This window comes from Pipra filicauda, unplaced genomic scaffold (assembly GCF_003945595.2).
Source record: "Pipra filicauda isolate LSUMZ 115617 unplaced genomic scaffold, ASM394559v2 scaffold93_size3172892_pilon, whole genome shotgun sequence".
In the NCBI taxonomy this organism is placed as follows: Eukaryota; Metazoa; Chordata; class Aves; order Passeriformes; family Pipridae; genus Pipra; species Pipra filicauda.
Window position 1 is genome coordinate 2,850,848 of NW_024105131.1, and position 21,717 is coordinate 2,872,564.

General features: G+C 38.3%; 1 protein-coding gene across 1 annotated transcript in view; it reads right to left on the reverse strand.

Annotated features, from left to right (window-relative positions):
* HMGA2 (high mobility group AT-hook 2) overlaps nucleotides 1–21,717 on the reverse strand; it is a 105,007-nt gene that overhangs the window by 71,632 nt on the left and 11,658 nt on the right. Inside the window, exon 4 of the mRNA XM_027741509.2 lies at nucleotides 21,487–21,537. Coding sequence (XP_027597310.1) covers nucleotides 21,487–21,537 — 51 coding nt within the window. The remainder of the gene's footprint in view (nucleotides 1–21,486; nucleotides 21,538–21,717) is intronic.

Consider the following 21,717-nt stretch of genomic DNA (forward strand, 5'->3'; position numbering starts at 1 on the left):
AGGGGGTAAATGTGTCTCACTGCTGAACTAGCTGAGACAGATAGAAATTCATTGCCAAAAAGAAAGTGATTCTACGGATCAGAAAAGAACAGAAGTATCAGAAAGAACATCATAGCCTTCTCACATTCTCTTTCCCCATAAACCTAAGAACAAGCTAAAGCAGGGAAATATGTGTGGACACCCATTATTTTGCTTAGGTTTCCATAAGCTAGGGCATCTTGCAACGCTTTATGTTTAGAAACTCTGAAATGTCCATTTTCTTTCAAAAGCATATAAGAATGTCACACTTCTGTCAGGATTGGCCCTCTGGGACATTAAGAACCTGAGAAAGAGTAAGGGTGACCAGTGGTTGCATGGGCCATCTGACTGCACATCTGTGAAAAGCCGCAGCTGTAACATCAGGAGAGACTGAGGCAGACCTTGAGACAGTGCTGTAGATGCTCTCCTAGACTGCCAAAGTGTGGGACTGCGTCTGCTGGGGTGTCAACACAGCAACCTGGCACATTCTAGGGCAGCAACTGAGATGAGTGGGTTGGATTCCACCAGAGCAACAAAAGGCAGTGGGGAAATGAAGCAGCTGATCTTGCTGCGATGACTCCTGATGACAGGAGCGGTGTATTAACAGGCATAGCTGAGCTTAAGTCCAATTTCCTCGCAGTTTGGTAGCTCTTCTTTAAGGGACTAAAGCAATTTGCTTTCCAGTACAACCCCTGGGAGGCCTAATACATTTTAGAAATACATTTTTAGAAATACTCTTAATATCCAAATTAAATTTTCTTTTGTTCAGTTTTTCCTATTACAACAACTTTATCTGTTAGTTTTTATTGGTCCTTGTTCATTTTTATATTAAATGTGCCAAAAGTGCTGGACCTCTGCTAACAGCTTTTATAGTATAAAGCAATAAGCATTTCAGATGCTTTTCTGCATATTGACTCTCAAGTTCTTGACGGGAAAAAACCTCCCAACTTTAATTACAAAAATCTTTGCATCATGAACTCCATTACTAACATCAATAAAATATCAATAGTAGCAAAAGCAAAAAAAACCCCGAAGCTAGTGTACTGAATAAATCATTGCATTACACAGGATATGGTATTATACAGGATACTTTACAAGAACATATTTTTCTACTATTTGCTACTTGTTTTAGAAAAAAAATCCTAAAGAAACAAACTAAACTCTATAGCCACATCAATTTCTACTACAATCCATCATTAATGATTTTCCTATGAAAGTGAATTTTCAGGCCTGCTTTTTAACATGTGCAAAATTCCTTCCTGGAGAAGAAAGCTGCAAAAATAACTGAAAAAGAACTACTGAAAAGCAACTACGTATCCTTGGGGATTTTCTGCATTGATTTTATGACTCATTACTACTAGTTCATCTATTCCTGTTGTTATACTCATTTTTATTACATAGAAGGAAAAAATTTTAAAGCCATAAAATTCAGTTACTGCTATGTGAAGAAGGTGATCTTAATTGCAACAAGCTAAGACAACTCAGCTTCTCCTCTCTGACCTACAAATGCCACTTAAAAATAGATGAAAAAAACACTTGGAAGTCTGCCTGGAGAGAAATGGTTTTCTTGTGAAAGACCTTGTCAAACATATTAAAATCAAGGTTTTGGACTTTAGCTGAACAAACAGCTTTTATTGCTTAGCTCTGCTAACTGCATTCTAGTACTTAAGGACACATTTAAGGTAGTAATAGCAAACTGACTACTTTACATCAGCACCTCATGACTATTCAAAAATCTCCACTGACCACCACAGAAGGCAATGTTAATAAAGGTCAAAATTACCATCTATCTACATAATCTCCTGTAAGAACTGTGCTGTAAAGGATCAACCAGCCTAATTGTTTAATGTATTTGCAAAAATCTGATTAACCCACACTAAAGTCAGAGAAAACTCTTCCACAGATTTTAAATACTTGATTCAAGCCTGAGAGATGAAGGTACAAGGGTTCTTTATCAAATATTTTAGTTTGATATTAAATTATTTCCATTCCTTTCAAGAGTACATTAGCTGACTTATTAAATCGACTAGTTACTCATTTCAAATTACTTCCTCAGTTTGTGGTACTAGGAAATGACTCTTTAACAAATATTCTTGTATCATTGCTCATTCACTCGGTAAGATAAGTTCATGCCTTTTAAAACAGCATATCAACTTGCAACTTTTAAAATAAAAACTGAGGCAGCAATTAGCACTGTAAGCATGCAAATAAGTGAAAGACAGGATTGTTCAATTCTGATTATATACCTAACCTTAACTCTTTTCACTAACCCTGCCAAACATTTACTTTTCATATTTATTTTGTAAAGTGCTACATTATCATTATTTTCCTGAAGGAGATTAGTTGCTGCTCAACTTCTTTTTCCCAAGCACTTCAAGAAAACCAGTGCACATCAGTGAACTACATGGAAAAGTCACAGGGAGCTGAATGCCACATGTAGGGCATGCCATATTAAATGCAGTCCAAGCTGCATACACAGAGAGTGAGATTGTTTGCCAGATCATTAAACACGGCTCTTGGTGCATTCGATACACTTTTTATATTTTGCACATAGCACTCCGTATTATTTATTCCATAATTTCAGGATTTGTATCACATCATTTTCTATTTAGAAAGACAACATTTTGGTGTCTAAGAATGCAGAAGTAATTATTGATCAATGCTGCTGGGTATTACGTAGGACTTCAGGAGCAAGATGGACTCCTTTTTTTGCCAAGAAACATGAAATTAAATAACTTTGCTATCACTGGGTACAAAACAATGATGCCTTCCTCACAACCTGCAAGTTGAACTTGACCCACGGACAACTCAGTCTCCAGGCCTGAGCACGCTCCCCACACAGTCAGGCATCAACAAGAGCTACCACAGTGACTCCAGACAAAACATAATCCATCAGATGAAATGAAGTCAGAAGGTTGGCCATCTCTCTTTAAATGATATCCTGGTACACATTCTGGATTCAAAGACAAGCTATCTAAGGATAAAGTAAAAATCTCGGTTAAAGAAGAGAAAAAGAAAAAATGACAACTAAACACAGAAAAAACCCCAAATTATTTCACTGGGGAGGTTAACATTTTGTCCCCACTAACGTCTGCCACAGCTATAATGAAAAGTAACTTATTTAAAAAAAAAAATGCTTTTACTATTAGGGGCCACTACTGCAGTGTCTCTACAGGAAAGGTCTGTGTTGTGAGGAACGAATTCTGGTTGTGAGGAAAGGGACATGAGGAGGAGACAAAGTTGACTGATCTTAACAAAGTGTTTGCATATTTTTCCAGCTTTGAGAAATAGCATATGTTGGGGGTTTGAGTTGTTTGTTGGGGACTTTTTTCCAAGTGTAACCTCAATTTTCAGTCTCTCAGGCTTAAAAACATTAGAATTGGAAATTTTTAACAGCAATATTTTTTTCTATATTATTTAGTATTTTATATTTGTATACGATTTAATAAAATTTAATTTTATGCACAATTTAATATTTTCTATTTCTGTTATATTAATGTTTTCTATTCTCTATATTAAAAGGTATTTGCCTTGGAACTTCTTTGATTTGAAAATATGCATGTCTGTCTGAGTGCATACGTATGTAGAAAAATTGCTCCAATACAGGCACTTCAAAGGACCTCACAAACCTCATACAGGTTGATCTGTTCTTTCTCATATGGCATCCAATTCACACAAAGGGTATCTCTTTTTGACTTCTCATTCAATATTTCATTCTGACCAAATCAGATCTGACTGATCCTTACATGACTCCTCACCACAGCCACTCACAGCCTCCTGACTTCTTCAAAGAAACAAAGGCATTATTCAGCTGTTACAAAAAGACTGCAGGCCCTTAAGTATTTTTGTACGTTATATAAATATACTACAATGCGTTCATCAGCCATGGTTGTTTTACATATGTAACATCTGAAGAGTATTTAGCTGAATGAAGACTAAAATGCCATAAGAATCCCATTAGTCTCTGGGAGTTCTCTTCACCGAGGCTAATGGAATAAAATACTCATTTAAGAAAGAGAAGCAGCTAAGGAGAGGCTAAAAAAAAAATCAAGCCCAGAACATGAGACTAATCTCAGGTTTTTTTAATGTTTAAACCTCCTACAAACTTGTTTGTCTCCAATCCTAGCTCCACAAGCTTCAGGAAATTCAGTTTCTTTCTTAGCGGAGATGTTCTGGTGCTCAAAATTAAATAGAAGCTACTTACTTGGAGGCTGTGAGTTAAGTACTCCCAGCTGTGGGAAGCCCCGATGTGCAGCACAGCTGCAGTGGAGGTGGGAGTTTGAAAGATTCCAGCCTACTGCCACTCATCTCTGCCATTTGCATTAAGATGTTTCACATTGTTGCTGGTGTAATCATTCCAGGTACAGTTACTGTGAAACTGAGACTAAAATAACTACCAACATCACGGTTTAGTGCGTATAAAGGTGAATGACTTCACAACAACTGCAACAGGATTTCAGAGTGCTTCAGGACCAGGAATGTGAGTGTGTTTGCATTTATCCATTGACAATCACAGATTTTCTAGGTACCTGATAAATACAACAGATCTTCTTATTATCCTCTTTGTCCTTTCTGGCATGCAAAAGCCTCAGCGGATACCATCTGTTGGTGTCTGCACATTTCCTCACAAAGCTAAAGGATTTTCTATTTTATCTACACAGCCAAGGGAATGCAGTGTCTACTAGGGTAAATATTTCTAGGAGTACTATTCCCATATATCAGGTTTACTTAGCTGAAAGAGGATTGGAAAGAAAGGTTTACAGCAACCTGCAGCAGGCTGGAAGACAGGGCCCAGGAGACAAAAGGGAAAACATGAGAGGCGACAGGGGAAAGAAGAACAAAACAAGAACCTTACAACTAGTCTTCTCATTTCTTCATGGCATGGCTTTATATTCGGACCACAGAGGTAGCTCAAGGGATGGCAGATCACCTCTCATCTTGACTCATTAGTCATTAAGGAAAAGTGATTAATCACCTCAATCTGTCCTAGTTACCTGAATATCACTCACACAAACCTAAAACAGTACATGTCCCTGAAAAGATGTTGGCATCACTGCAACATCCCTAAAAGCTACTTCTGCCTCATGTGTTTACTTTTATACAAACTTAATTTTCAAGCACCTGAAGAAACTGTACTGCAGACAAAGTTACCAAAAATGTCTTAATTTTCAAAAGGGAAAAGGTATCATCTTGACAAACAGTTGTAAAGGCTACATAGAAATATGATTAAAATGATGTGCATAATACACCCCACTCCCCAGAAGGACTGTTCTACCTCTTCTCATCAAAGAGAGCAAACTTATCCAGGTCATTTCCTCAGGGTGGATAAATCAAGAGTCAGCAGCCCCTCCCAAACTGTCCTGCTGCTCAGGAAAAGCCCAATGCATTTGTAGTTCTTACTCTAATGCTAGTTATGACAAGACTCTGCTGTCTTGGGAGCAGCAAACAGAAAATTCCTGTAAGAAACCTAATGCACATGACTCCAGTAACAGGCCATGGCTGGGCACAGAGGATATAATTATTAAAACTCCAGGAAGCAGAGAGTCCCTGTCCAAACTCTGAAATGTTAGGGGGAAAAAAAGACAAATCCTAGGGGAAGTATGCCAGAGAAACTAAGAAATAGTACCTTTGGGAAATTAAAAGGGAAAGGAAATTTGGAAAGTATTTAGAGTTTCAGAACAAGTGGCCCACACAGAAAGCCCTCCTGTTGTTATCAGAAGAGGGAAACAAGTAAGACAACGATGCCTGAGGAACACAAACAGAATTAAATAAGCAAGACCTAATGTAACTTTATTAAATGCCACGCCAATAAACATGAGTCCTGTCTCAAGGTCTGATATGGGAAGAAGCTGAAGAAAAGCACGGGAAGAGGAAAGCATTTGCTGCCCATTTAATGAAATCTTCACAAACCTTTCCAGGTGCTTTCTGATAAACACACCCAGGCATGGGGTAGGGGGAGATCAACACAGGGAGATGAAGTGGTTGAAGGGTGACAGGTACCCATCTGAAGTGAGCTGGGGCCATGAACTCTGCAGAGAGTCTTGAACCAAGGCCAAAGCATGGACATGGACAGGCTTCCATCTCTGTCAGCAGCCAGGAAGAAGTGTAAGAAACAAGCTCCTAAAGCTGCTGTGATATATAAGCTTTCCCAGAAAGCTGTCCAAGGAAGAACAAGGACTACAGGGATACGAACACAAAAGGACGGCCACAGGAACTACTTGGTTGTTATGGACTCAGTCCAGCATCTCGTTTCTTGTTTAAACTAACAATTCCAATGTACAGAGGAGGAATTAAAAATCTATCTGCTTGGTGGGGACATAAGGCAGACATTCCTGAACGCTGAGGACTGTCATGACTCCTTCAAATGGGGTTATGAGCCCCACTAAGCAGCAGAAGTGAACTGTAAACCCAAAAGTGAAGTTGGAGGTAGGAAACATCATCAAAAAGATCTGGGAACTTCTGGCAACAAAGGCAAGATTACTGCTGGTAGAATTTCTCTGCCGTGTCCCTTCATTCCAACAGTGAATGTGATGAAGTTCATCAGAAATGTCTGCTGCTGATAATCTGAGGAAGCTTTTGCAAGAAACTCATCATGGTTGTCGCCCACACATGGATCACACTCACAACGGAGTTCCTGAGGATTCAATAGTACCTTTTTCAATAATAGTTACACCTTGGGGGGTTGTGTTGTTTTGAAACAACACAAAAGTCAGGAGGTAACTTCATTCTGACAAACACTGCAGCTTTAAATAGCAACTTCAGCATTTCCAGCAGAGAATAATTTCTTGCAGATTCATGTATTCTTATGGCCTTCAAACAATACTACAGCCTCATAGGAAATCCTAACAACTGTTCAGCTTGAATCACCTCTGTTGGTATTGCACATCATCTGTTTGGGGATTTTTACCAAACCTTCTCATTCTTTATTAATAGAGTCATTTGCCTGAAACCTGTTTCTTAGGAGTTTGTCTGTTCACTCTGCACCTGCAATCATAACCTTTGTTTAAACTAACCTTTGTTTTCAACCTCACAACTAGTTGCTGTGGAAATCATTATGATGTCACAAAAAACAAGGGTTAGTAAAACTGCAAGTAGGAAATAAACAGGTTGAACAGCTGAACTGTTAAAAAAGTTTTACTCCAACTATTCATTGAAATAAAAAAAAAAGGAAAACAAAAACTTTCCTCCAAACCTGATCTACGACATATGTTTATACAGTGCTGACATGGACCAGGACAGAAGAATTTTCCTTCAAGACTTTTGGTCCAGTAGCAATGTTCAAGAAAATCTACTGGCTGTGAATATATTTGCTGCATCTTGCTAAGATACTTCTAGAACACACGACCTTACTTTCAAACTACTGCGAACCTTATGCTTCTCTCTCATTCTAAAAAAAAGAACAAAATAACTGTTCTGTGGCTAATTTGTGGATGGACAATTTTTTTTCCCCTGGAAAGTAATGCATTTGGCATAGTGGTAAAAATAGCTCCTTGGTGGACTTCAGATCAAACAAACTAAAACCTGCTCCTCATGGCGCCTACCTGCTGCAACATCCATCAGAGCAACTGCTCTCATGCATCATTGCCACGAGATACCCTAATGCTCAGACTGGTGAACTCTCTCCCTTTGGCAGGTGACAGGGCATGAATGAGGCTTGCCAGCTGCAAGGTCAGCGTGGCAGTACAGGCATAAGCTTGCAGCTGAAGCTTTTGCCTGATGGGGTCTGAGCGAAGACCTTTCCCATGAGCTCACTGACCACTGCAACCTCTCTCTCCCAGTCTGGCAGCAGCCACCTGAAGCAGTGGAATGGCAAAATAAGAGATGGATAACTTAGGCACTCACCCTACACTGAAAAACTCATAATATCACCACATAGGACACAACTGAGCTGACAGCTGGTGAGATTAGATTCAGTCCAAGAACCTAGGAGTGAATATTTCCCACTGCTCCAAGTCTTACAGAGTCTTAGGCTCTTTATTCATTCTTTTTGCCTGTCTTCTACTCTTTACTGTAAGACTTTCTCAAAGATTACCTGAAATTTCTCACATTCTCATTTTTGTCTTGGACTAGATGTTTATTTTGTTAGATAGCTCCCAAATAAATCCAGTCAGACTCCTTTTTTAATTAAATAAATGCTCTTTTCAATTTTTCAACTGCCTTATCATGTTCAAATTATTCAAAATGAGAACTTTTTCAAAGTTTTTATCCATGACATTTATGTAGCCCTGAATAAGGAGAGCAGGTAAGCTAAGTATTCAAACATTGACCCAGAGAAGACAAACAGAGAATGGAAGCAGCTATGTTCACCCCTGCTTCTATACTTGTGAGAAGTGTCTGGAATGCTCACACCACAAAAGTGCAAAGAAAGGAAGGAATTCCTACCCCCTCTTTTTTTTTTTTTTTGTTTTAAGGTCACCAAAAACTTTTCTGATAACTAACAAGCCAACAAAAATCAGGAAGATAAATAAATCACTAGAGTTCTGCCTCCCAGTTATGATTACACTCAACATAATGGCTTTTGGGGATGTGAAGGAAGGTGTGCAGAGCTTTGAAATGCACAAAGCTTGCTCTGGGACATTACTTAATTACTATTCAAAATTTTAATCATGAAAAAAAAACTACAATGATTTATAATTATGCAAAAATATCATGATGACTCTAACTTCTCCCTTAAATACCTTTCTTAGTGATTTAGCACAACAGAATTAACAACCTCTTTCTTGGAAACCAGTGGCTTCTGGTTTGCCTACAGAGGTTCTGAGACCTTCTACTTTCTGAAATGAGCAATGAAAGATATAAAGTAGCTTTCTGCTTGGAGCAAAATTATTATTAAGGATATAATTTTGAAACGTTTCTATGCTCATGTGTGAACTTCAGTTATAACATAATTTCTCTTTGTTGTTCTCTGTGCAGTGGATATTGTCTTTACCTAAGGAATTTGTTCTAGTTGAAACAAAAAGTACAATGTACAAAACCTTCTCCCTCAAGATATACTGCAGATTAAAGGGCAAATTCTTTCCCTTACTCAAAATCATAATCAGTGGCTTTTTGTCAGCATAACTAAAAAAGGGTTTCCAATTTATATATCACCATTTACAAGTCCTTGGAGACAAAAATCCTGACTTCAACCAAGTAAGTTGGAGCCTCGCTATTGGATTCACTTCAATGGAGTCACTCCTTTACACGGACTCACCTTTAAAAGAATTTGTTTCAGTGGTAATACACCATTTATATGTGCCTACCTATGAACACAACTGAGTATATCCTTAATGAAAGTTATACACATGGAAAAACCAAGATAATTCAGGAATTTCCAAAACCACATCTTTGTGTATCTTTGAAAAATTTGCTGAAGGTTACAGTACAGAGGTGTCCATATCCCACTTTTCAAACAGTCCACAGAAATGATTAAAAAAAAAATCTACTTTTAAGAAGAATTACTGTTTATATGGCATACAAGTTTCCTTTATGAATAAAAAAACTTCAATAAAAATCTTCTCTCTGTATCTCTGTACAAGTCTACTCCACCTGTTACTCCTGCAGTGACTGCTCAAAACTTACTGACATTAATAACAAATTTATCATATTCACAGATCGATTCAAATACTATTCTTGTTATGTGAGAGTCACCATTAAGTTTCTGTTGAACATGTATAGATCTTCTTCCTCAAACTACCTCGGTTTTGTGCAAACATGGCTACTTGCACAATTTATAGAGCATGTAATGAAGCAGCAGACACACTAATGTCATGTGTCACCGGCAGACCATTTGTCTGTCTACCTATCCTGATCACACTTACTTGTAAAGCTTGACAAAACAATTGCTTGAATGGTTATTCCTGACCTGAATGGGAAGTTTGCAGAAGTACCTTGAAAACTGCGTACACCTCTGACTTCTCTGAATAGCTTATGAATGTTAATGAATGTTAACGAATGAAAGAGCACATGCCACGTCAGAGAAAGCCTTGTTTCCTCTACATTTTTAATACTGTGATCCCAGTACTGTATATACTTTGTCAATTGTGTTAGTTGTTTTTTTCAAGAACCAAACAGACAATTGTACATGGAAGGAGAGTTCCCAAGCAGATTTCTCAAGGCGTTTAGTATCATTAACAGGAAACAATGCAGCAGGAGCAGCCAGAGCCTGAATGGGTTCTGTGTGAACACTAAGGAAACCCCAAGAACACAGTAACACAATGCAACTTTGATAAGATTGTAACAGTGAAGCTCACATATGTGTTTGTATTACATCTTGGAAAAGGCTCCAATTGCTCTCTATTAAGATAATTGATATAACAGTCAAAAAGGATTAGGGTAATATATTAGGTAAAGACATGATTTCTGTGGTATAGAGGGACTACCAGTCTGTTTTTAAGCTCTCAGCAGTTACTCTGAACAGACAGGATGTAAAAACCCTACATTGTGCCAATTCACTGACAGTCTCAGAAGCTCCAAAACAGAGACTGCCACTATTGGCCAATCACTTTAAATCAAAACAAACTCATTTCTGCAGACCAGACACCATTCCCTGATACTAATACAGATACACAAGTAGTACATTACAAAAAATTTAATTTATCAGTACTATTATTTAAATGATCATAAGTAACACCAAAGTCTAACCCTGCAGTTCCACAGTTCTGCAGCTGTCAGGATTGACAGACTTGAATAAAACAAACTGAAAGTAGACAGTTTAAAGAAGTAAAAAGAAAAAGCAGAATAAAGACATACATATTCATTACTAATCTCCTGAAACCGCTATGGAAACAGCAAATATACAGATATATAACTGAACTGCCAATAAACCCCCCAAAACTCTACAATACTTGCAATAATAACAGAGAGCACAATTTGAACTGGTAGAAGACAGAATTAAAATCACATGCAAATAGATTGCAGCAAGCTGTTGCCAACAAAATCCTAGCATCCATGCTATAAAACACACAAATAACGTCTTATGTGTGTGGAGATTTCACCAGCACAAGCTTTGATCCATCTATTCCCTGTAACTGTCTATCTCTGGACGTTTCTCAGTTGCCTAGTATTTTCTTACTTAACCTTCAAGCCCTCTGCAAACTGAAGTTTAATTAGCTGAACATGCTCAAAAGTATTAGTCTCAGGTAGAAAGCCTTACCTTCTCACTCAAATGTAATTGCATTTCAAGTTTCAATTGACAGCCACCCAAAATCTAGCTCCATCCCTGGAGAAACCTTCAGAGCTACATAAGGCCAGGACAGAGCACAGCACTGTTCATAGCGTTCATGTGCAACCTGGCCATAAGCATCTCTGAGCAGGACTGCTCACAGGGGGTATGTCTATTAGTAAACATGATGAAGATTTAAATCCACACCTCCTATACAAGTGTCCTAATCACAAACTCCTGAGTCTTCCTGGATGAGAAGCATTCTCCAGCCATTCTCTTGAAGCTGAAATGCAATGCAGAGAAGCAGCTCCAACATAAAAACAAGAAAGTGGTATCTTTTGAGCACTAGTTAAGGTCAGTTTTCAAATTGAGACAGAAGTGAGTTCCAGGCTATCTTCTCCAGCGTCTGCATTTTAAATCACACAAAAAGCAGCCCCGGAGATGTCATCTCAGATCTTTATATGCACAGGTTTCCTCTTGTTTTTTTCATCTCCCATGTGGTTCCACTACTTTTAACTGCATTGTTGACTACAAGCCCTGGGTCTAACGAGTTGTCAACCCAGACCAGCTCATGGCACATCACTTCTCTCGGCACACAGGTTCAGCCCCAGCTGAGTAGCATCTATGGTCTCTCAGTGCTTCACCTATTATCCTATTATACTAAAGATGGACTGACAGTCCTCCTCCACAAAGTGTCCATCCTTATGATAGGGCTAAGCAAATTGGTCCCGAGTAGCATGAGAGGAAGTGATACATTTCTGTTTCCCCATACACAGAGTGGAGGGGTGGATGTGTTAATTCCATGTAAACCCAGTGGACCACCTGGTAGAGAGGAGGAAGCACATAATCTAAGGGAATGGATCCTTCTCTGCAGTCCTTATAAGGCACCTATGTCAAGCACTGATTGTATAAAAACTAAGTAAGAATGAGTTTTGTCCCACAGATTATATCACGCATCCTCTTCCATGACAGGCTCCTAAAATCCTAGTGAGGCAGGCTGTAACTTGGGTGTAATGGATTTCCCACAATGTCAGGCTACGAAAGAAAAGGGATGAAATCCAGAGATATGTGTGTTTGGGAAAAAAAACCACCTTCTCCTCCTGTCAGCACAGGTTGGTCAGTGGCTGCCCTTGTGGGGCAGTAAGATTTCCTTTTTAAAATGAAATCACTGCAGCATCAAAACAACCGAGAAGAAGTCGAAGAAGGAAATCATATCCCACCAACAGCCTCCAGTAACAGCAAGGCTGATTAGCATCTTCTGTGCAACCAGAACCATTTTGAACAGTGAGCAGTAAAAGAATGCAAAACAAACAGTGATATCAGCATTATCAGCCTCTACTCCACAATTACTTACTTCTCAACATAGGCTTTATCATTCAGCCTGTCATCTTCCCAGGCTGTCCTGGTTTCAGTTGCAGGGTTCCCCCAAGACTGAAAATATCTGGATTCTCTTGGATCTGAAAAGATCTTGTCACTACTGCAGCTTTAAATCATTAAACTGCATATCCCAATCTGACTATTTAAGCAATGCAGCTTATGAAGTCACAATTTTCAAATATTAGGGTCTTGTCCCTCTATTTTATTTTGGTTTTCTTTTGCAGTCTGATGAATATCTCACATAGGCCTTGGGACAGAAGAACAGGTATACTTGTAAATGCTATTGTAAACTATGCTTCATTTGTATTTTAAACTGGAACTAGCAAAAAAGAAATTCAAAACAGTACAGCCAAAAAAAGGTTTTTTTCCTCACTCAATGTTGTGCGCTATAGAATTAGAAGACAACTCCTGGTGAGGATATTTTGCAGCTATTTACTGAACGAAGCCCATTTTCTTGCTGAGAATCTAGCCTCATACCTAAAATGTAATACTGAACTGTAATTTGAAGTGAGGCTTAGTCCTAGGATTAAGGAAGAAGAAATAACAATACTTGCACTTAAAGCATATAATTACTTTCATTCAAACACCTGAAAGTACTCTCCAAATATTAATTATCACAGTACTAGCCTCCCCCCAACCCTTCTAAGAGAGGATCAACTGTGCATTCCTCTGGTATCCACATCACCTGTTTGGGTCTGTAAAGAATGCAGAACAAAGCCAAAAGTATTACCCCTCTAATTATTATGGTAACTCTTAATCGATGGGAGTAAATTCACCCACACAGGGACAAAAATTTGATATTTTCCTGTAAGCTACTGCACTACAGGGGCCTGCAGTATAATGCAGAATTAAATTAAATTGCATTAAATAAGATGTACAATTCGTCAGAAATTATAAGGAAACCTAGTAGTCTTGACTCTGAATCTTCTGTCCTGTATTACATGTTAAATCATAGGTTTTCATTCCCTCTGCAGCACTACATTTTAAGAGCACAGGGAACAGAAATACCATCTGTGGATGAGGTGACTTGGAATGGCCCTGTCCGGCAACTATAGCTCAGGTCAGCTAATGCTGAATAGAAAAGTAACCATATTTAAAATATTCAAGGAACCAAGCACCTTGGCTTTGTGACTACGTTTATAATTTAATTGATTGGTATTGGACTTCTGTGTAATCAAGGTACAAAGAAGAGAGAATACCATCAATATGCATCAAATACCTTTCAGGCTTATATTTGGGATTGGTTCAAAACCCTCATGGTCCTAAATCTCTTCACTCTATCCTGTATACAGAATCATACAATCACAGAATTGTTTAGGTTAGGAAAAGACCTCTAAGATCATCAAGTCCAACCATTAATCCAGCACTGCCAAGTCAACCACTAAACCATGTCCTTAAAGCATCACATCTACACATCTTTCAAGTATCTCCAGGAAGGATATTAAATAGCTTACTCCTACCCCTCACTGCCCACCAGGTGGACTTATGCTACAGATGCCAAAATACTCACACCTGAGTTTACAGAAACAGGTAAAAAAAGCATATATGGGTTTAAGATACAGGATTGAAAAGTGTGTTTCCCTCCCTCCCTCATCCAACCTGTTCTCAAGCAAGCTTTACTGGAGGAGGATGGCCTTGAGCTGAAGGCATAGGGCAGGCTGCCAGGAAATCTGAGTTCTATTCCTGGCTCTCCCAGAGATTTCCTTGGGCAAGGCAATTAACCTTGTGGAGTACACTTTCAATGGAGGTGGGGCCCAGCTTCTCTTTTTGCATTCATAGCATTTCAATGGTGCAAATGGAATTGTAGGAGCAAGAATGAGTGCCTGTACTTTTCATAACCTGGTATGTTTTCTCTGTCAGGTATTCAGATGCACAATTGCCAATAACTACTAGTGAAAAAAACCCTAAGAATTCAAAAATCACAGATGCAAAAAAGCTTCCTGATGTTGCTGTGAACAGCCTCAGTGCTCAGTTTCCTCCTATGTAAAATGGGCAATGAGGCTTGTAAAGTCAAAGTATATAGCCAAACAGAAAACTAATTTTTAGAGTCCTTGAACATCTGTTATCTGAGATCATAAAAAGGAAATAGCTCAGAATTTCAGTTTGCCTTTCACTAGAGATGCTAGTGAAATGCTTTCTGCATTTTTTGCCTGCTAAAATTTCCTCTCTGGACCTCAAACAGAATAAAATATTTTCCTTTAAGGAGTCTGAAATGTCAGCTGAAGTAAAAATATTTTTTAGTTAAACTGGTATCTTTTAATATACGTTAACCGAAGTGGAACTGAACTAGAGAATGAGTGAAATATCCTTTTGGTAGTATAAATGTGTTTTAGAAAAGAAATATCATGGCTAAATTTTCTGTTGTAGTCTCCTTCAAATAAATGGTGCCACATCTATTTATACCAACAAGGAACAGGACTCTGAAATTCCAAGGAAGGACAACATTTCTTTAGACAAGCTTCTAAAGAAATGAAGACACGTACGTCTCTGAACACTGGTGAGACAGAACATATTTTTAGTGACCTTTTTAATGCATTTGGTGCAAGCATGTAAGATTTTTTTTTTCCTTTCCTAGAATGGTGAATAGAAAAAAACCCACAAAAGCAAACAAAAAATGGCAAAAAAAAGGAGCATCTGTTAGTCATAGGAGAAAAGTTCAACAACCAATGCTTTTGTCAAAATTTTCAGGTTTTGAGAGAAGATTTCTTTTACAGATCATCTCAACTGGAAAGTAAATTTATAGGTATAAAGCTTTTAAGGCTTTCAATTCATGTCCTTCATCCACTTCTTAAGTTTAGGAATTTTAAAGGAGAGAGGTCAATAGTCTGTTTTTCATAATTATAAAAGCCCCTTCAGGCTCTTTAGACAACTGAAACAACAAACCCTCTCAGGTGATTTTCTTGCCCACACAGATGTAAAACATGTTCAAGAAAGAAGGTATTTTATATTACCAAGTTACAAAATAGCATCTATGATCTTCACAAAGGAGCTAAGACAGTTTAGAAGATTAAATTAACAGCAACATATGCAAATTTTTATGACATGCTTCACACGAAGCAGTAACACCTCTTATATTGTGGTCAAAATTTGTAAAGACTCAAAGTAACTCAAAGCGACGTTATTCTTCCCCGTACAAGAAACCGAACTTTTATTTGTACTATCTTCTATAATTACAATTATAATTTCTATAATTACATAAATAGTAACTTTTTCATTCATCATCCAATACACGTGACTTCAGTTTTACCTCAATCATGGTTTGCTCCAAATTGACCAGGTAGTAACTAATTTAAACAAAAACGTGTTCTCATAACAACAGAATCTCTATCCTATCTTAGGGATGCACAGCTAAGCACCACATCAAAGGGGGGAATCTCTCTAGATAGGTTTTGCTATCTAGAAGTCATATATGTGCCATTTCATTTTCTAGGTTGTCTTCCATAATGTCAAAAGATTGCTATCTCCAGATGAGAATTCACTACAACTATAACAAAGCCGTCTTTAGGGTAGGATGAACTATCATCTCAGAACATCCTTCTCCCTCTCTACCACCTAGTGAAGAAGCCTGCATGACTTTAAGCACCTCCTAGACCATGACTTCATATAAGACAAAAATGACTGCAGTGCATGAGAAATAAGAAAAATTAGTTAAATGGCTTCACATCACAGAGTATGTCACTACCAGACATAAACTTGACTTAGAAAGTTGACTTTGGTATGCAAAGGCTCAATATGGTCAAGAAATATCGTCAAAACATTGATCACTTCTCTGAGGCAACAGGCTTCTCTTGATACGCATTTCTTCAAAACTCAGAAATTTTCAAAATCTTACAAGTTAATGAGTATTAGAAGTCCTTGCCCTGCCACAGGCCTTTTGGAACTGCTGGCATAGAAATATCTTGCCAATTCCATGTTTAAAGTTTGATATCTCATCTATGTCAAAATTGCACTGGGAAATAACCTGAAGAAAAATTTATTATAAAAAAGCATTTTTGTAATGATTTTTTAAATGTGGTTTGGCACTGCTTAAACTGACTTTCTGTATAAAGTGAAATTCTGCCCTCATTGAAAAAGAAAGCTTCAAAAATTACTATAATCATAGAATGGTTTGGGTTGGAAGAGACCTGTAAGATCATCTAGTTCCAACACCCCTGCCATGGTCACGGACACCCTTGACCAGACTAGGTTGCTCAGAGCCCCATCCAGCTTGGCCTTGAACACTCTCAGGGATAGGGCATCCACAGCTTCTCTGAGCAACCTGTTCCAGTGTCTCATAACCCCCACAGTAAAGAATTTCTTCCTAATACCTAACATAAACCCACCCTCTTCCAGTTGAACGGCATTCCCCCTTGACCTATTGCTACAGGCCCTTGTAAAAAGTCTATCTCCAGCTTTTTTGTAGCCCCCTTTAGGTACTGAAGGCTGCTCTAAGGTCTGCTCAAAGGCTTCTCTTCTCTAGGCTCTCAGCTTGTCTAGATGATTGTGACTGGATCAGATTAAGCCTCTGCTTAAGAAAATTAAGTTAATTTCTGATTATATTTTATCTTCTACCAACCGGAAATGTGCTATATATACAATCTACCAGAAAATAAAATTACTGAAAGAGAGAGAAATTTTCTGATCAAGTCACAGTTGCTACTTAGGCATCAGTGATGAGATGCACAAGTGGATACTTCACACACATCCTGCATATCACTGGTCAAGAAAGTCACTATCTTCTGCTGTCACAATCATGCAGATCCTATATCTTCATCTATCCGTCCTTTAAAACAGCTACATGGCATGGCATCAGCCATCTCTCCTCCTCACCCAAGTCCTGCTCAAGGCTATAAAAACTCTGAACTGTTCCTTGGAGGGTTGGAGCAATTGTGCTATGCCATGCAGAGAGCCTGTGGCTCAGTTTAAACAATGTGGAAATGCCCAAAAATTCTACCTAAAGACATAACACCAACACTGCAAATTAAAAACAAATACTCTTTTAAGCATCAACTTCAGAACTAGGTTTCAGGTTTCTCCATTAAACTGATGCCTGAGAGCACTAGAAGCCTATGAGATTTCCAGAGCTTTTAGACGTAGTTCTTTGGAACAAACAGCAAAGTAATTGATTACTTAGTCTCCCGATCTACTCATAAACCTTCAGCCCCTTGCTTTCAGTGAAATTACAGGCATACACAAATTAAATAAATAAAATAAAAAAACTCTGATGGCACTTTACAAAGGGCTATGTGAAGCCGTGAGCAAAACCGTTGCTGATTTCACAAGCAGCAGCATCAGACCTCAGTGGCAAACACCTGGCAGTGATGAAGTCAATGACAAACCCTCCACTGACTTTTGGGAATGTGAATCTCCATGGCTATGAATTTGACTTTATGCCTGTGCTACATAAAATAATTCTGCTAATAAAAACCAGATTGCTTCATAGCCTCTTTCAACCATCAAAGGCTATAGTCCACAATATGGACCACAGGAGATAAAAAGGCTGGTGCTGAGGACCTAAGTTCCACACTGTGCACCTTTCTAGAGGTTTTTATTTCACTCTAGCCTAGTTCTATGGGTTGAATGTCTACCAGACTGCACTTCTGCAGCACATCCTCCAATTTTGTTTCATTTGAAAGTAGTCCAGCCAACAAGCTCTGGGACTGCTACACAATGTATACAGTAAGTGGGGAAAATTAGGAGATGCATTTCCAAAGCACACTCATGACTTGACCTAACACACTAACGCAGATACATCCAAAGAGCCCAGAATATATTAGTGCAATAAAACATCTAAAATTAAGGAGTACCAAGGTCCCCATGAAGAGGGTTAATAGGTAACAGGACTCACAGCCTTCAGTGCATTTCACGTGTGCAGCAACCTACAGTGAAGATCAGTTTTAAAGCAGCAGGCACTGTGTTTCTTCCAAATATGTTCATTTCCCACCTACTTGACCTTGTTATCTTCAGGACTTTTATTCAATTAGCTCTCCACATTTAGAAGGCTTTTCTATGTAGTTAAATATTTTATTTTCAGAAGATTTTGTCGATCTTTACTATCTTTTCTATTGTCTTCTTTCCTTTGACAACTTTGCAAAGTACACATTATTGCATTAAAAAGATCATCTGATGTCTCATATGCTTGCGATAAATTGGGATCCTCGCCCTCTTCACTTGGGCTCTCCCTCCCCCTTCTCAGTTTTATACTAGTCAAAAAGATTCACTTCTCTTCTAAAAAATAATACATAAATAAATATACTGTGAGTCACAAACATTAAATACTTAATTTGAACCAGCAGAAAGACCAGCTACCGGAATTCTACAGTGGTCTGTTAGCTCATACCTCTCCGCATGTGCATATTGAAGGAAATAGCAGAAATAATACTTTACAATTTGATGAACAACATATGACACAGAACCTCTAGACTCTCAAAAAAAGGGTTACAAACTTAGGAAAATACCTGTCATGTAGAATTCTGCCCTCTCCAATAAAAAAAAAAACAAACCACCTACATACCGTACTTTCGCTAATACTGAACTGTCATCATTAAGGCTTGATACACAAATAAATTGGATTAAGAAGAATATAATCATTAATTCAACTGAAGTATGGGTGATAAAAAGTGACATTTTCAGAGTACATGTTGGATGTCTAAATAGAAAGGATGATTCTGTGCCATCTGCTTTCGGGCAGAATCCTCCTTTGATTTCAAATATAAACTCTGCTTATAGCTGGCACCATAGTGGCTTATAATAATTTAACCACATTTCTCTTTGGAGGAAAATATAACATCACTCTCCATTTTGTCATGCACAGAGAAGGAACCCATGAACTTAATTTATACTGGAAAGAGAGAAGAAAGAGAGGAAGGAAAAAGCGTATTTGATTATCATGGTCTGTAGAATTATCTCAATGCAAGCTGCAGATAGGAGCATTATCTCCGAAAATCACAAGAAGCAATCATATAGTTGGAATAAGAAAAAAAGACTACACTTTCAACAGGTACAACAGCAAAGTAATACCGAGTTTTAAAATATGCATTAGTTTCAAAAAAATGAACAAAACTGTTGTAAGTATTGGTCTCACAGTAAAGTAATGCATATATCTACTAGATAACTAGTAATTCCCATTTCTGCAAAACAGATTCCTCACCTGACAAACAGCCCATTCCATACTGAATGCTCCACTGACAATGCCCATTCTTTCTTCCCCATGAAGAAAAAAAGGGAAACATTCTAGCCTACAAGATGCTACAAGCGCTATATTTAGCCCTTTTCACTGAAAACTCACCTTAGTTTCTGACTATGAGTGCTTGGAAGAGAAAAATCTTTTTAACACTTTAGACTGCTGCCTTTTCCCTCTTCCCCAAACCATTTAACCATTCCTATTCACCTGTCACACATTCCCAATCCAGTGGGGATGGCCTGACTGTTATAAATTATTTACTCTTATAGACTAGAGTCTGTTTTCCCTGGGATTGCACCCAGGGTGAAGATCAAGCAAGCAACACTCAGCATCCACATGTGCAAGGTTTGAGCCAGACGGGAGGAAGCAGACAGGAACTGATCCATGTTTTACTGTACTTGGCATTTGCCTTCTGCAAGTTGCTTACAAGAGGATCACCAGCACAGGTATGTTTTGATACACCATCATTTTTTCTAATGCCAGTGAGCTTCTTCATATACCTGAAAACTGCCTGACTTGAAAACTACAGGTGTAAGCAACTCATCTAGTATGCAGTGGTCTGTTTTCTCCAAAGAAATGTCCTGGGGTACTTTATCACTGGACAACACTATGGAACTACTAGGTCTTTAAGCAACTGTTAAAGCCAACTTTTCCTGTGTTCAGCTGCTGATACTATTCAGCTGTAGTTTTCAGTACCTTCTGGTGTTGTTTGAGCTCTTCCAAGCATATACCTTTACAGCTCTGTAAAAGCTATGCAAAACAACTGAACAAAATGAGGGGAAAATGACAGGACTGCAGAGAGGAAAGAGAATGCAGAGTGAAATAAGGGATTAAAATTGAGAGGGTGGGGGTGGATTTGAAAAAGAAGTTTAAAGAAGAATGTTGACCAGCTAAAGGGAAAGGGAACTGGAAAAGGGAAATCAGAAATGTTAATGTGTGATGGAGCACACAGCCACACCTTCGTATCTTCTAATATCCAATCATGTTTTCCAAGTGACATCCCCAATCACTTTTCTTATGAAAGCTCATGCATAAGGAAAAGACATGGAGATAAGAGCTGCACTAAGCAGACTCTCATTAGCTGTAAACATCAGTGAAAACACAGAATTTCAAGTATCCAAGACTGAAATATTTACACGGTCAAAGAATAAAAACACATGTGTCTGATAGACACATCTACAGACTAAATGGGGCCAGGGAAAGTGGAAACTTTTAATGAAATGTATTACCAGTCACTACAAATATATGAGGCATGAAAACAGCTCTGAATGGAAAAAATAAATTCTAAGTGCAAGTATCCTGTTGTTCATCTGTAGTCTTTCTTGCCGGATTTAAGGAAAATATGCATGTTTCCAGGCAAGGTAGGACAAAGATATTTTGGGTTTAAACATTAGCTTGTGCACACTACATCTGAATCTTATCACCTTCTGATGTCTGATAGTGCTCCTTTAACCTTCGTTACTCAATTACTGAACAAGTTATCTCATTGTTACTCTCTTTTGAAGGAAGAGTTGTGCCTCTTTTCATGCTGATAAGAGACACATAAACATTCACTCCCAGCAAACATTTAATTGTAAAGTGTCTTGAGCAAACTACTAGAGTCTAAAGGTAGGAAGTTGTGGTTAACTTCTCTGCTATCTTAACCCTTCAGTCAATCCACCAGAACAGACACAGAAGATGGATGCTCTTTTTTTACAAATGAAACAGAAATTATTGTTCTCTAAAAGAATGGACTTAATAACATGGTTTATAATACAGTAAATAAATCTGGAAGTGAAATACTTACCCATTTTCTGGGTCGGCCTCTGGGTCGCTTTTCACCAGCGGCTTCTGCTCCCTGTAAAGGGAAAAGAAACACAGCATATTTTATACCTCAGCATTACTTAACAGCCTCAGTAACTAGGAATTCCTTTCCTGTAACATTAGCTACAATTATATCTCTTGGGTGGCACTAGGCCTCCTGCCTAATCTATGTGTTTTCTGGTAGAACGTGATTATGTCAGTTTTACTGACATTT